This window comes from Procambarus clarkii, chromosome 50 (assembly GCF_040958095.1).
Source record: "Procambarus clarkii isolate CNS0578487 chromosome 50, FALCON_Pclarkii_2.0, whole genome shotgun sequence".
Classification (NCBI taxonomy): Eukaryota; Metazoa; Arthropoda; class Malacostraca; order Decapoda; family Cambaridae; genus Procambarus; species Procambarus clarkii.
The window spans coordinates 28,530,607-28,546,374 of record NC_091199.1 but is presented as its reverse complement, the minus strand read 5'-3'; the positions used below and the strand labels follow the sequence as shown (position 1 = coordinate 28,546,374).

The window sequence follows — 15,768 nt, the reverse complement described above, 5'->3', positions numbered from 1 at the left end:
ACCTTTGGCTAAACACTACTGGTCATGTCACAAATCTAACAATATTACACTTGCTTATATATCATAACAATAATAGGCAATAGCCCCCTCACACATGAAGGAGGATGTATTAATATTGCTCCTAACTACCCCACTCAAACGTACAAAATGTGTTATCAAACCACATCCCTCTTGACATATTCAACAGGTAAGGCAAGCAGGAGTTGGAAAACAATTGCCACTTTAGAAGCATACCACTTATGTCTTAGTGTGATGTCAAGGCAAAATTGGAACTATGAAAAAAGATAGATTAAAGTTACTATCTTAGACATGGCAGACTGGGTACGTAACAATCCTGAAGTGACATTTTGTACGTGTTTACTCTGTGACAGGTATTGTTGTCAGGCAAAATGACATTCAAGCAGTGCTATGTGAGCATGACCAAATATTATTCATATTTTATTTTACATCAATAATGTGATCTACATTCTTGCATGCTCAACAAAAAATCCAAATTCCACTGAATTTTAACTAATGTCTAGAATAAAAAGGTTTACACAAATTACAAGTCATGTTCACCATTCAAAACTGTGCAGCAGTAACAATAGCCCAGTAATCCACATCCTTGACAACATAGGCAGCAGGAGCATGAGAAAATTGAGAAGCAGATCTCTAAGGAGATGCTGGCATGTTGTACATGAAGTTGAGTTTCCTACAGTCCTTGGTGCTGTGTAGATCAAGGTAGTCAGGTTGATCGGTTGAGCATTGATGAGAGCCAGGCGATGATGAATACTCGCGTGACAAAACACACAAGAATTCCATGTAGTTTTCACTTCCATAACTATACTGAGATCCATATACTGAGTGTGATGAATATGATGGGTATGGTGTGTGTAGGTGTTTTGGGTATGGTGTGAAGATGCTTACATTGACAGGAGGGTATGGTGAAGACCCGGGAGGGTGTGTGTTGGTGGTAATAGGTATAGTGTATGTTGGTGGTGATGGATATGATGTGAAGATTCATACATTGACAGGAGGGTATGGTGGAGACCCGGGAGGGTTTGTGTAGGTGGTGATGGATACGGTGTGTGTTGGTGGTGATGGATACGGTGTGTGTTGGTGGTGATGGATATGGTGTGTGTTGGTGGTGATGGATATGGTGTGGTTTGGAGGTGATGAGTATGATGTGAAAATGGCTACATTGACAGGAGGGTATGTTGGTGATGGGTATGGTGTGTGTAGGTGGTGATGGGTATGGTGTGTGTTGATGGTAATGTGTATGTTGTGAAGATTCTTAAAACGATAAAGTCAATGAGGTTTCCAAATGGTTATAATGAAAAAGCGAGACTGGGAAGGTGTGTTAAGGGGGGGGGGAGGCTCTCATCCTCTAACTACACTTAATTACCTAAGTGCAGTTACAGGATGAGAGCTACACTCGTGGTGTCCCGTCTACCCAGTACTCTTTGTCATATAACGCTTTGAAAAAAAACGGTAGCTCTGACGATTACAAAGATTTCGAAATGGTGACTCCGTGAACACCGGGTCCGACCTTAAATAAAAGAAGCAACTGTTAGTAACTGGGTGGACCTCAGGACTGCGAGGCCGACGAGGACGCCCCCAAAGCTGTGCTACGATGGCTTCCAAGGAAAAATATGTATTTCCCTTCTGGGCTCGAGCTGACGACCGTCCGGCCACCGGCGGCATACCCCACTCTGAGGCCGTGACTCTTCCTATAAAAGTTTGATGAGAAAATCAAAAGGAAGAATAGAACTTAGACAATGGGCTCGACCTGGAGAACCAGAGGACCCCAGAGGACGCTCCTAATTACATTTTATAATTTAAATATAGAAAATAAAATAAAAGAATACAACAAAGATAATTACCAAGGTCAGCACACGTGCACATCCTACATGGACTGCTAAGGTCAGCAGTCACATCCCACCCAGACAGTTAAGCCAAGGTCAGCACACATGCACATCCTACATGGACTGCTAAGGTCAGCAGTCACATCCCACCCAGACAGTTAAGCCAAGGTCAGCACACGTGCACATCCTACATGGACTGCTAAGGTCAGCAGTCACATCCCACCCAGACAGTTAAGCCAAGGTCAGCACACATGCACATCCTACACGGACTGCTAAGGTCAGCAGTCACATCCCACCCAGACAGTTAAGCCAAGGTCAGCACACATGCACATCCTACACGGACTGCTAAGGTCAGCAGTCACATCCCACCCAGACAGTTAAGCCAAGGTCAGCACACATGCACATCCTACACGGACTGCTAAGGTCAGCAGTCACATCCCACCCAGACAGTTAAGCCAAGGTCAGCACACATGCACATCCTACATGGACTGCTAAGGTCAGCAGTCACATCCCACCCAGACAGTTAAGCCAACGTCAGCACACACACATCCTACACGGACTGCTAAGGTCAGCAGTCACATCCCACCCAGACAGTTAAGCCAAGGTCAGCACACACACACATCCTACACGGACTGCTAAGGTCAGCAGTCACATCCCGCCCAGATAGTTAAGCCAAGGTCAGCACACATGCACATCCTACATGGACTGCTAAAGTCAGCAGTCACATCCCACTCTGACAAGGACCGCTGGCAGGGCAGGGCTCGACCCAGCCGCCTCAGAGCCAGACGGACAACTAAGACAATCAAGCCACCCAGGAACGGCCAAAAAAAAAAAAAAATATAGGTCGACATGCCTTGAAATGTCTTTCAGAAACAATGTACCCGCGGCCCAGTCCCCCTAACCAGGCCTCCTTAGGGCCTGTCTCCTGTCTCCTCCAGACACACACATACACACACACACATAGTGTGTGTGTGTGTACTTGCCTAATTGTACTCACCTAATACAGGTGAGTACACACCTGTACTCACAGTCTCCGTGGTGTAGTGGTAAGTCTCCGTGGTGTAGTGGTAAGACACTCGCCTGGCGTTCCGCGAGCGCTATGTCATGGGTTCGTATCCGGGCCGGGGAGGATTTACTGGGCGCAATTCCTTAACTGTAGCCTCTGTTTAACGCAACAGTAAAATGTGTACTTGGATGAAAAAACGATTCTTCGCGGCAGGGGATCGTATTCCAGGGACCATAGGATTAATGGCTTGCCCGAAACGCTACGCGTACTAGTGGCTGTACAAGAATGTAACAACTCTTGTATATATCTCAAAAAAAAAAAAAAAAAAAAAAAAAATAGTGCTTGTGGGGGTTGAGCTTTGTCTCTTTGGTCCTGCCTCTCAACTGGTGTACAGATACCTGAGCTTACTTGGCTCTATCATATCTACATTTGAAACTGCGTATGGCGTCAGCCTCCACCACATTACTGCCTAGTGCATTCCATTTATTAACTACTCTGACACTGATCTTTTTTTGGGGGGACTCTGTGGCTCATCTGGGTACTACGTTTCCACCTGTACTCACCTTGTTCTTGTCCCACCCGTGCTGAAGAGTTTGTCTTTGTCCACCCTGTCAATTCCCCTGAGAAATTTGTAAATGGTTATCATGTCTCCCCTTACTCTTATGTTTTCCAAGGACGCGAGGTTCAGCTCTTTTAGCCTTTCCTCGTAGTTCATACCTCTCAGTTCCGGGACGAGCCTGTTGGCATAACGCTGAATAAATAAACAAATAAATAAATGTTTATTTAGGTAAGGTACATACATACAAGAGATTTTTACAAAGATTGGTGGACTTATAGATAGAGCTAGTACATACAATGCCTAAAGCCACTATTACGCAAAGCGTTTCGGGAATCTTCTCTAACTTTGTTTTGTGTTTAACTAGATAGGGACTCCAGGCTGGAGCTGCATATTCCAGGATTAGTCTGACATAAGTGGTATACAGGGTCCTGAACGATTCCTTACACAAGATTCTAAAGGCCGTTCTTATGTTGGCCAGTCTAGCATATGGCGCTGTTGATATCATTTTGATGTAGGCCTCTGAGGACAGGTTCGGTGTGATATCAACCCCCAGATTTTTCTCTCTATTTGATTCTTGCAGGATTTCATCTCCCAGATGGTACCTTGTGTTCAGCCTCCTGCTCCCATCGCCTAATTTTATTACCTTACACTTTCCAGAGTTGAACTTTAGCAGCCATTTTCTAGACCATTCCTCCAGTTTGTCTAGGTCATCCTGTAGTCTGTGTCTATCTTCATCCGTCTTGATTCTTCTCATATGGGATACACACACACACACGCCTTCTGTGTGTGTGTGTGTGTGTGTGTGTGTGTGTGTGTGTGTGTGTGTGTGTGTGTGTGTGTGTGTGTGTGTGTGTGTGTGTGTGTGTGTGTGTGTGTGTGTGTGTACTCACTTAGTTGTGTCTGCAGGATCGAGCATTGACTCTTGGATCCCGCCTTTCGAACATCGGTTGTTTACAGCAATGACTCCTGTCCCATTTCCCCATCATACCTGGTTTTAAAATTATGAATAGTATTTGCTTCCACAACCTGTTCCTGAAGTGCATTCCATTTTCCCACTACTCTCACGCTAAAAGAAAACTTCCTAACATCTCTGTGACTCATCTGAGTTTCAAGCTTCCATCCATGTCCCCTCGTTCTGTTACTATTCCGTGTGAACATTTCGTCTATGTCCACTCTGTCAATCCCTCTAAGTATCTTATACGTTCCTATCATGTCCCCCCTCTCCCTTCTTCTTTCTAGTGTCGTAAGGCACAGTTCCCTCAGGCGCTCCTCATACCCCATCCCTCGTAGCTCTGGGACGAGTCTCATTGCAAACCTCTGAACCTTTTCCAGTTTCATTATATGCTTCTTCAGATGGGGACTCCATGATGAGACGGCATACTCTAAGACTGGCCTTACGTAGGCAGTGTAAAGCGCCCTAAATGCCTCCTTACTTAGGTTTCTGAATGATGTTCTAACTTTTGCCAGTGTAGAGTACGCTGCTGTCGTTATCCTATTTATATGTGCCTCAGGAGATAGATTAGGTGTTACGTCCACCCCCAGGTCTCTTTCACGCGTCGTTACAGGTAGGCTGTTCCCCTTCATTGTATACTGTCCCTTTGGTCTCCTATCTCCTAGTCCCATTTCCATAACTTTACATTTGCTTGTGTTGAATTCCAGTAGCCATTTCTCTGACCATCTCTGCAACCTGTTCAGGTTCTCTTGGAGGATCCTGCAATCCTCATCTGTCACAACTCTTCTCATCAACTTTGCGTCATTCGCAAACAACGACATGTAGGACTCTACGCCTGTAAACATGTCGTTAACATATACAAGAAATAGAATTGGTCCCAGCACCGATCCTTGTGGTACTCCACTTGTTACTGTTCACCAGTCCATCTTCTCGCCCCTTACCGTAACTCTTTGGCTCCTTCCTGTTAGATAGTTCCTTATCCATGCTAGGACCTTTCCCCCCACCCCCGCCTGCCTCTCGAGCTTGAACAGCAGTCTCATGTGCGGTACTGTATCAAAGGCTTTTTGGCTGTCCAGAAATATGCAGTCTGCCCAACCATCTCTGTCCTGTCTTATCCTCGTTATTTTATCATAGAATTCCAGAAGGTTTGTTAGGCACGATTTCCCTGTCCAGAACCCATGTTGATGTTTGTTCACAAACCTAATGTTCTCCAGGTGTGCAACCAGTCGTAGCCTAATTATTCTTTCCAGTATTTTAGAGGGGATGCTTGTCAGTGATACAGGTCTATAGTTAAGTGCCTCCTCCTATCACCTTTCTTGAAGATCGGCACGACATTTGCCTTCTTCCAGCAACTGGGCAATTCTCCTGACATAAGTGACTCATTACAGATCATTGCCAGAGGCACGCTGAGGGCCTGTGCTGCTTCTTTTAGTATCCACGGTGATACTTTGCCTGGTCCAACTGCTTTAGTTGCATCTAGAGTTGTCAACTGTTTCATTACCTCCTCTGCTGTCACCTCTATATCTGATAGTCTTTCATCTAGGGTAACCCCTTCCAACAATGGGAGCTGCTCAGGCTCGGTAGTGAACACTCCATGGAAACTGGCATTCAGTGCCTCGCAGATTTCCTTGTCACTTTCAGTACATGCCCCCTCTGTCTTCCTTAGTCTTGTCACTTGGTCGTTCACCGACATTTTTCTTTTGTGTGTGTGTGTGTGTGTGTGTGTGTGTGTGTGTGTGTGTGTGTGTGTGTGTGTGTGTGTGTCTGTGTCTGTGTCTGTGTGTGTGTGTGTGTCTGTGTGTGTGTGTGTGTACTCACCTATTTGTGTCTGCAGGTTCGAGCATTCACTCTTGGATCCCGCCTTTCGAGCCATCGGTTGTTTACAACAATGACTCCGATCATATTTCCTTATTTATCATATTTATCTAGTTTCTAAAATTATAAATCGAGTTTGCTTCCATAACCTGTTCCTTAAGTGCATTCCATATTTCCACGACTCTCACGCCAAAAGAAAACTTCCTAACATCTCTGTGACACGTATGAGTTTCCAGCTTCCACCATGTCCCCTCATTCTGTTACTATTCCGTGTGAACATTTCGTCCATTTCCACCCTGTAATTCCCATCAGTATTTTATATATTCCTATCATATCCCCCTCTCCCTTCTTTTTTCTAGTGTCGTAAGGCCCAGTTCCTTCAGGCGCTCTTCATACCCCATCCCTCGTAACGCTGGGACGAGTCTGTGTTTTTTTAGGTGGGGAATCCATGATGGGGTGGCATACTCTAAGACTGGTCTCACATAGGCATTGTAAAGTGCCCTAAATGCTTCCTTATTTAAATCTATGAATGATGCTCTGTCTTTTGCCAGAGTAGAGTATGCTGCTGTCAATATCCTATTTATATGTGCCTCAGGAGTTAGATTAGGTGTTACATCCATGCTCAGGTCTTTCTCGAATTGACACAGGTAGGCAGTTTCCCTTCATTGTGTTCTGCCCCTGTAGTCTCCTATCACTTAATTCCATTTCCATAACTTTACATTTGCTCGTGTTGAACTCCAGTTGCCAATTCTCTGACCATCTCTGCAACCTGTTCAAGTACTCATGGAGGATCCTACTATCTTCATCTGGCACAGCTCTTCTCGTCAACTTGACATGATAACATGATAACATCGACATGATAACTCTATTCCTGTAAACATGTCGTTAACAGATATTAGAAATAGAATTGGTCCCAGCACCGATCCTTGAGGTACTCTAACCGTTACTGTTCGCCAGTCCGATTTCTTGCCCCTCACCGTAACTCTGGCTCCTTCCTGTTAGGTTGTTCCTTATCCACGCTAAGGCCTTTTCTCCCACCCCCGCCTGCCTCTCGAGTTTGAATAACAGTATCGTGTGCAGTACTGTATCAAAGGCTTTTTGGCAGTCCAGAAATATGCAGTCTGCAAAGACAACGTGGATATAATTACCACAATTTTGTATTTAGAAGCAGTAGATACAGGGAAAGGACTCAACATCATCTTAAGCCGGATACCATTCCATGTTGGAATCCCATTAAATGAGAAAGCCGGTGAAACTGATAAATTGGCCAATCGTCATTCAATGATCCACAAACGAATTTAATCCATCCTTGAGTACATAAACAACAGCATCACCAGAAAACTCGCACACATCAACAAAGCCCATCTACAACAGAGAGTAGAAGAAGGTTCGCCCTCTGCAATATGGTATCTTCAGGTCTCCAAGTTAGACAGGTTAAATATTCCAAAATGAATCCATAGGGAAATAGCAGTTCGGTTATATAGACTATGTCTAGGTTACAGATCTTGTGTCTTGAGCTGGGTGTTGAAAATTTACCACCACAATTATAGCATGAAATGTCTGTGTTTCCTTACCGTGAGGCATATTAGTTTCAGTTATTGGGATCACTCATTTCACAATTCGGCTTGGCATTTTACCTTTTCGGGCTTCACGATTAACACTTTACGGGTTCGCCAGGCCGCGTCCGATCCCACGATCGTCGTCGCCCCTATAATCGACAACAGCAACACGGTGTTGAAGCACCTTTATTTGTAGCCGTTTAGCATCCGTGGACCTGATTGGTGGTGTAAACAGCACATACAATGTGTATTAACTGCAAGACACTCTATTTAAGTGATAAGTGGGTCTTGCTACAGTGAAAGAAGTGTGTGATCACATCGTCGCCACAGCATGCGACGCCTCACTCCCTCACACAGAATAAACAAGATGCCACCACCTCATGGGGGACACTCCATGGTTGTACAAGCTTAGTTTTAATCGTTTGTCTTTTGTGAACCTCCTAGTTGGCGGTTTAGAACTACACATAAATGTGTATAAACATCAAGGTACTCTGTGAATGTGAAAATAAGGATGTCTTGCCAAGAAACAGTGATAGAAGTGTGTGACCACACCGTCACAAAAGTTTTGACACACACACTGTTTATAAGAAACTCTGCCACGAATTCAAGGATTAGGACGTTGGGGTAAAACTACACATAAATGGGTAGAAACATTAAGGCACTCTGTTTAATGTGAAATAAGTGCGTGTTTTACCATAAACTGTGAATGGATTGTGATCAACACCGGACTCCCAGATACCAGAAGCCGGCACAAATACCCACCACAATACCAGAAGCCGGCATAGACTAGACTACACCATTCCAAAATCACTAGTGAACAACACTACAAGCCTCTGGCCCAACAAGAAGGCTAAATCTTAATACTAACAAAACTGAGATCCGTTCCTGCATCTTAATAAAATAAGGGAGGTTGGTGGTAGTAACTAGAGATTGGATCCGGTGTCTTTTGTGCCACTAACCTCATTAAATTGCAGCTTTGTTAACAGTCTCAACTCTCACACCCCCCTCAGCCAGGCATGGAAGGATATTAAAAGAATTAAAGGCGATAAGATCGGCCAAGTAGCACACCCTCACCCTCTACACAGAGCAAACGAGTTAGTTGATGCTTGGGCAACCACCTCTAGCTTCAATATCTTCCCCCAGACATACAGTTCAGATTAAATGCTGGTTACGGAGATCGAGAAAGGCTCGTTGACTTCATACTCCACAAGGAAGATGAATGCAACGTGCCATTTACTGAGTTTGAATTACTTGCGGCCCTAAACAAGGCAAAGTCACATCCCCCGGTGAAGATGGTATCACTTAAAACATATTGCGTCTGCTCCCTTTAGTACCAGGGAATCCCCTGCTTGAGCTGTATAATATGAGCTATGTTACTGGGGAGCTTCCTAACTCTTGAACCAACAGTATAATCATTCCAATTCCCAAGCCAAATCAAGAGAATGCTTTCCGCCAATTTCCCTTACTAGCTGCATTTGCAAAACATTCGAGAGAATGGTCCTAAACCGTCTCCATAGAATAAGAACCATGCTATTCCCCCAGATATATGGCTTCATGCATGGAAGAAGTGTGCATCATTGCATCACCACCTTTCTTACCCTGCACACTGAAAAGTCATACACCACCTTCCTAGATCTTAAGTCTGCCTTTGATGTTGCAAATAGACATGTTATCTTGAGTGAGCTTGCAAGAATGAATATTGGTGGTCGGCTTCTTTGTTGGATGAGGGGTTACTTATCCAACAGGAAGTCATCTGTATTTTTCCAGGGGCATAGGAGTGTAACAAGAGACTTTGAACTAGGTACCCTGCAGGGTGGTGTCCTCAGTACTTATTTAATATCTTAATAACACGCTGTTAACTCTATACCGAGCAAACCCAACGTCCACATCATTAGCTATGCTGATGATATAATGATACACACCACTGGTATGCTAACACGCAGAACACTCTTAACTCTGTATTAGACTCATGTCAGTACCTAGGTTTAATTATCTCAGCAGAGAAAACAAAGATACTAAATCGGCGCCCACCCAGGCAGGGAGGAGCTGTTCGCAAGATGCAACTGTCTGATGGCTCCCAGCTTGACTATGTAAACAGATTCAAATACCTTGGCCTTGAGGTGCCACTGTATGGTCCTGTTGTATTCAGACTCTGTCGTCAGTATAAAGAGAGGCTCCGAGCTCTCAAGGCTGTTGCAGATTATCACTCAGGCTATGGTGCCAATGTCAGCATTGTCAAAATGGTGTACTTTGCATACATCAGATCTTTAGTGGATTATGCTGCACCTCTGCTTGTTTTGATGCCTGAAAGAAAGCTAGGAGGGCTTGAAAAATTGCAGAACGAAGCCCTGAGGATAATCCTTGGGTGCCCTCGTACCACAAAGATACTTAATATGAGAAAGGAACTTAATATTCTGAGCGTTGTTGATCGTGTTACTGAAATTAACTGTCAAATTGGTATAAAAATGCTTAGGCTAACTCATCCTAATCCTTGCACAGAAGTCTTCAGAATTTCTTTATTGAAGATCAGCATTGTTCCAAATGGATAACAAAAACTGGAACTCAACTCAGAATGTATGGGGTTCATGATTTGTACCAAGAGAAACAACAACGGCACTTTCCAGCACCGTGGGAGGTTACACCCTTTCCAGTTTTAATCCCTCCCTTTCCACCCAAGAAGCAAATTAGAGATCAGCCCAAGCTTCGTCTTGAGGCAAAGCTCAACGCCTTAAGCCATATTGATGCTCTGTCCACAGAGCATTCTCTCTCTCAAATTATATACACTGATGGTTCCCTACACCGCACCACGGGTGCAGCTGGAAGTGCAGTTGTCCTGACAATGGGCGATGGCCTATACTTTGAGTGGGGAGTCCGTATAAACAACTGGGCCTCTACCCTTCAGACTGAACTATTTGCCTTGATCCTTGCACTGAAATGTGTACAGGTCTTCCAAACTTGATACATTAATTGTAGTGACTCCTTATCATCCTTAAATGCTCTCAACTCTTTAAGACATACTGTAACATGCTCGTGTCCGAAGCTAGACACAAATACAACAAAATTATTAAGAATGGTAACAGAGTCCATTTCATGTGGTCTCCATCTCATGCTGGCCTCCGAATGCATGATAGAGCTGATAAGTTAGCCAAAAGAATCTGCCTTAAGGAGCCGTTGAGTGTAACCTTGGATTGTCAATGAGCAATCTGAGAGCAGCAGTACACCGAGAACTTCAACAAGATCTTGTAGATCTGAGGCAAAGTGAAATTGACACCAGAAATTCCATCTATCATCATACTATCATGCAAGAGGAGCCACACATCTATGGATCATCCAATAAAATCAGCAGACTTCGAGATGTTACTACTGCTCGGCTTAGACTCGATTACAAGTATTTCTGGGAATTCTCATTATCTGTTGATGTAGACCTGACCAAATGTAAACTGTGTCAACAAAATTATTCGCACACCCTCCGTCACTATGTGATGGAGTGCGAAAAGATACGTGAATTTAGAGACAATTCTATAACCAATGTTCCAGCGATGTGTCAATATTTCATTCAAAATGATCTGCTACCAGAAATTTTAGCCAAATATCCCCAGTTTGCTAACTGTAGGTAGTAACTAAGTGATTGTAACCTATCCACCGCTGCCCACTGGATGGGGGGCGGTGTGCAGGACAAACATATAAATTTTGACACTAGCTCTCCACATGTCAGTTGCTTAATTTAGAACCTGTACTTGAGGTCGATCTCGAACCCATTGTTGATGTGACGACTTATATTGAATTTTTTAACTAGCTCATCAAGATTGTAACTTGCTTAGCTAAATGAATTGTGGGGTTCAGTTCCTGAGCCCATTATGTGCCTCTGTAACCCTTTCCACTACCGCCCACAAGATGGGTATGGGGTGCATAATAAATGAACTAAACTAACTAATTGCAGCTGCGGTTATAACCATGAGCTTATGAGCTCACCTCAGTAAGAAAATTACTTGCACTAAAATAAAATCATATTAACTAAGTTAATCAATGTTTGACAAATATTTGATATAGTGCAATTGCTTAAAGACAAATTAAAGTATACATTTACAATAGATAAATTCATAGCATTAAAGAATCTTCTCATTGTTTTAATAATTCAAATTTGACAAGTTACCAGAACAAAAGATAGGCTAAACAAAATTTTTAACTATATCAGTGCTAGCTTCATTATATATATTACTTTTTACCGAGTGATAAGTGGAGATTTTTTCATTTCCACGAGTTAATAAAAGGCCGCACCATTCCTGTTGGATCACTCTGAAAACTGAGCCACTTATGGAACACAGAAAATAGGTACAGTCCACTACCCCACAAAGAAAACAACAGTTTCCTAGTGGCTAGGTTAGTTCCTTATTTTAGGGCGTCAGAAAGTTAAAAAAAATCCCACACTGGGGATACTGTTTTTCAAAGTCCACTGTTGTTGTTTTTTTGTTTTTTTTCCCTACCACAGACGTGGCTACACATTTACAATGCTAACCAGCATATATACATTTTTTCTGTCCTCCATGGACAGGGTTAGAGACGTGTTAAACATATAGTTCAAGGGTTTATTGAACAATCAACCACAGAAGGTGATTCGGTGCTTTTAAAATGCTAAGCTAACCTACATACGTAAATCCACAGATTTACGTATGCCCTACATAAAGTGTTTGATGTGTCATTAATGTGCATTTTCGAAGGTGAAATGTAATTCTGTTCAGGTTCCATATATATACTTTATACACATACATATACATACACACACACACACACACACGTATGCGTACATATACATATATACATACATGTATACATACATATATACACACATGCATTCACATACATTTGTCTCTTTTACTCTGACAGGGTGAGATAGCTGATAGAGAGACTAGTGTGCAATTAAGCACTTAATCACTGAAGGCGATGAAGGTGCTTTTACAAGCTCAGGTTATATAGTTACATCACATACATACATTGTATAACTGATACATTACATGGTTAATCTTGGGTATAAGTTCAATATATCATCAAGTGTTCCAGTACTCATATAGTAATTACACAGTAAATCCACTGCTGTGGTATTCGAGGTCTTGCCCTCAGTATACTGCACCTTGAATACTGGTAGTGGCGATATACAGATTGATTTGATTGATAAAGATTAAGCCACTCTAAAGGTGGCACGGGCTCGAATAGCCCGTAAGTGGAGGCTCTTTCCAGCTATTACTAGTTCCAATAGCTGAAACTAGAGATCTGTGGATGGATGGGGGTTTTCATGGTGGATTTCAGCTTCGGAGGGCTGGCTGTGCCAGTTATGGAGCTGGTGGGTTAGTATAGACTTCTAGGTCCTCCGTTTTTTCTTTGGCTGAGACTTGCAGCGTATTGAAATGGCCGAGATGTCGTTGGAGTTTGGTGAAGTGGCCTCCATGAGGAGGTCTTGTACCGAGTAGGTGTCGCATTTGTGCTACGGCGGTGGAGCTCCTACTAAGATTTGCTTGTCTGAGGAGTCTATGGGTATAATCAATTGGTATAAACTCGGTACGAAAATATAAGAATGGAAGTAACTGCAGAGGGCCTATTGGCCTAATGCTGCTCATATATTGGTTCAGGGTCTTGAAGTGGGTAGAATGTAGTTATGCCTTAATTGGCTGTTGATTGCTGGTGTTGACTTTTTGATGTGTTGTGCCTCGTTGATGACGAAACTCCTGCTAACGCTGTATCTATCGATGATTTTTGTGTTGTTTGTTAAAACTTCTCTGGTGATGGTCAGGTTGTGAGAAGAGATTATATGTTCCTTGATTGATTCCTGTTGTTTGTGCATTGTTAATCGCCTGGAAAGAGACGTTGTTGTCTTGCCTATATACTGAGTTCTTTGGAGCTTACAGTCCCCAAGTGGGCATTTGAAGGCATAGATGACGTTGGTTTCCTTGGTGTCTGGGGAGTTTTTCCTGAGTAGGTTGGCCGTTTTTTTTGTTTTATAGTTAGTTAGTTTAGTTCATTTATTATGCACCCCATACCAATCCTGTGGGCGGTAGTGGAAAGGGTTACAGAGGCACATAATGGGCTCAGGGACTGAACCGCACAATTCATTTAGCAAAGCAAGTTACAATCTTGATGAGCTAGTTACAAAATTCGGTATAAGTCGTCACATCAACAACGGGTTCGAGATCGACCACAAGTATAGTTTCTAAATTAAGCAACTGACATGTGGGGAACTAGTGTCACAATTGATGTTTGTCCTGCACACCGCCCCCCATCCAGTGGGCAGCGGTGGATAGGTTACAATAGTAGTAGGGTTGGCTCCACACAGACGAATTTTTGTTTTTGGGGAAATTCGTCTGTGGGCCCCAAGGGTTTCAGGTAAATTTAGAAATTCGTCTGTGGGCCCCAAGGGTTTCAGGTAAATTTAGAAATTCGTCTGTGGATCGCCAGGGTTTTCCGGCGAATTTGGGGAGTCGCAGATTTGGAATTAGGGAATTCTTATAATGAAAAATAATGGCATACGAGTTTGTTAAAGTTCTTATGAGAAAAATAATTTCCGAGACATAGAAGTTTGTTAAGGCCTTATGGGAGAAATTCAAATAACGTGTGTAGCGCTTTAGGGTTTCCAGGAGAACTCTACGGACATGTTTTACATGTTTTCAACTTAGAAAAATCGTCTATGTAAGCCTTAGTTATTCATATAAATTTAGAAAATCACCTGTGTAAGTCAGGGTTTTCAAGTCTCGTACATCACACCCCCCTCCCTCCCCCCTTACCTCGCAATCTCTCGCGTCACCTTTATTTACCTTACGCCCGGCCAGCCAGTCGGCTCTTAATCTTATCTTATCTTCATAATATCTGGACCGTCCCTCTCTCTCTCTCTCTCTCTCCCTCCTCTCTCTCTCTCCTCTTCATATTATTCCCTCTTCCTATTTTCTGACATACTAATATTTTATTCCTTTTTCATTAACCAGTCAGTTTTATACAAATCAACCGAAGCATCTCAATGTAACCTTTAATACTGAAAACTGCCTCAGAGACTATCTAAGCTGGGCCCCAGCTACCTGCCCCAGGCTATCTGCCCGAGGCAATCATCACCTGATTATCTGCCCCAGACATCCACCAGTCATTGTCGGCGTTCGCCACCGTAATAATTTATATATATATATATACATTAAGCGTTAATAAAACTTATTTATTTATTTATAATTTATTTAGTCATCTAATTCATAGTTTACACAATTTATAATAAACGACTCATTTAGCCCGAAGTTCTAAGAAGCTCGCTCCTCAATCCGCTTGTATAATAACGGTTTCAGATAGCGTTTACGCATGTAGCCGCTACCTCCGTCCCTATCTCACAAGGCGGAGGGTCATCTCCGTAATCATACATTATCTAGCGTAGCCTCAACACCTGTTCATACCTCTCACCCGCTCGCATCTCACTCCTGCATCACCTACACCGACCCCCACCGAACACCGCTGCTATCTTATCGTCACAATCTTATCTAGACCTGTCTCTCTCTACCTTACACCTTACTCTCCCTAATCATTATCATTAATATTGTTCTTTCGCAAATCCGTACAGCTATATGAACTTTGTAATACTAGTTCCCTACATTAAACAAAACAGTTTTCTCAAATCAATCGGTTCAATTGTCAAACCTTAGCTCATGTCCTCACATTACTTCCCTCGCACATCTTGTTTATTAACCCCATCATACCTGGTAAATAAGATCAAGACAGTTACTAAGCTCCAGCTCTCGTCGCCGCTTTAGTTCTCTCTCGTATCTTCGTTAATAACAGTCCAATTTCCCTGAAATTTTTACCCTCTGTATTTCAGACACCGTAAATAAAAACCAGTTCAGTTATCAAGTTTCAACTCTTGTGCCCCAGCTTAGTTCATTTGTACAAGTTCATTATTTCCAACTAAATCACCCTGAGATTTAAGATCACCGTATTTCTAACGTAGTAAAATTAATCGGGGGCATTAACCAAGCTACATTTCCTCTGTCTTAGATCATCAGACATAATTA

General features: G+C 42.9%; 1 protein-coding gene across 1 annotated transcript in view; it reads right to left on the bottom strand.

Annotated features, from left to right (window-relative positions):
* Positions 1-651: 651 nt before the first annotated feature.
* LOC138351722 (angiopoietin-4-like) overlaps positions 652-15,768 on the bottom strand; it is a 170,519-nt gene continuing 155,402 nt past the window's right edge. Inside the window, exons 7-8 of the mRNA XM_069303746.1 lie at positions 3,509-3,587; positions 652-825 (exon numbers count right to left, since the gene is read on the bottom strand). Of these exons, the coding sequence (XP_069159847.1) occupies positions 652-825; positions 3,509-3,587 (253 nt within the window). The remainder of the gene's footprint in view (positions 826-3,508; positions 3,588-15,768) is intronic.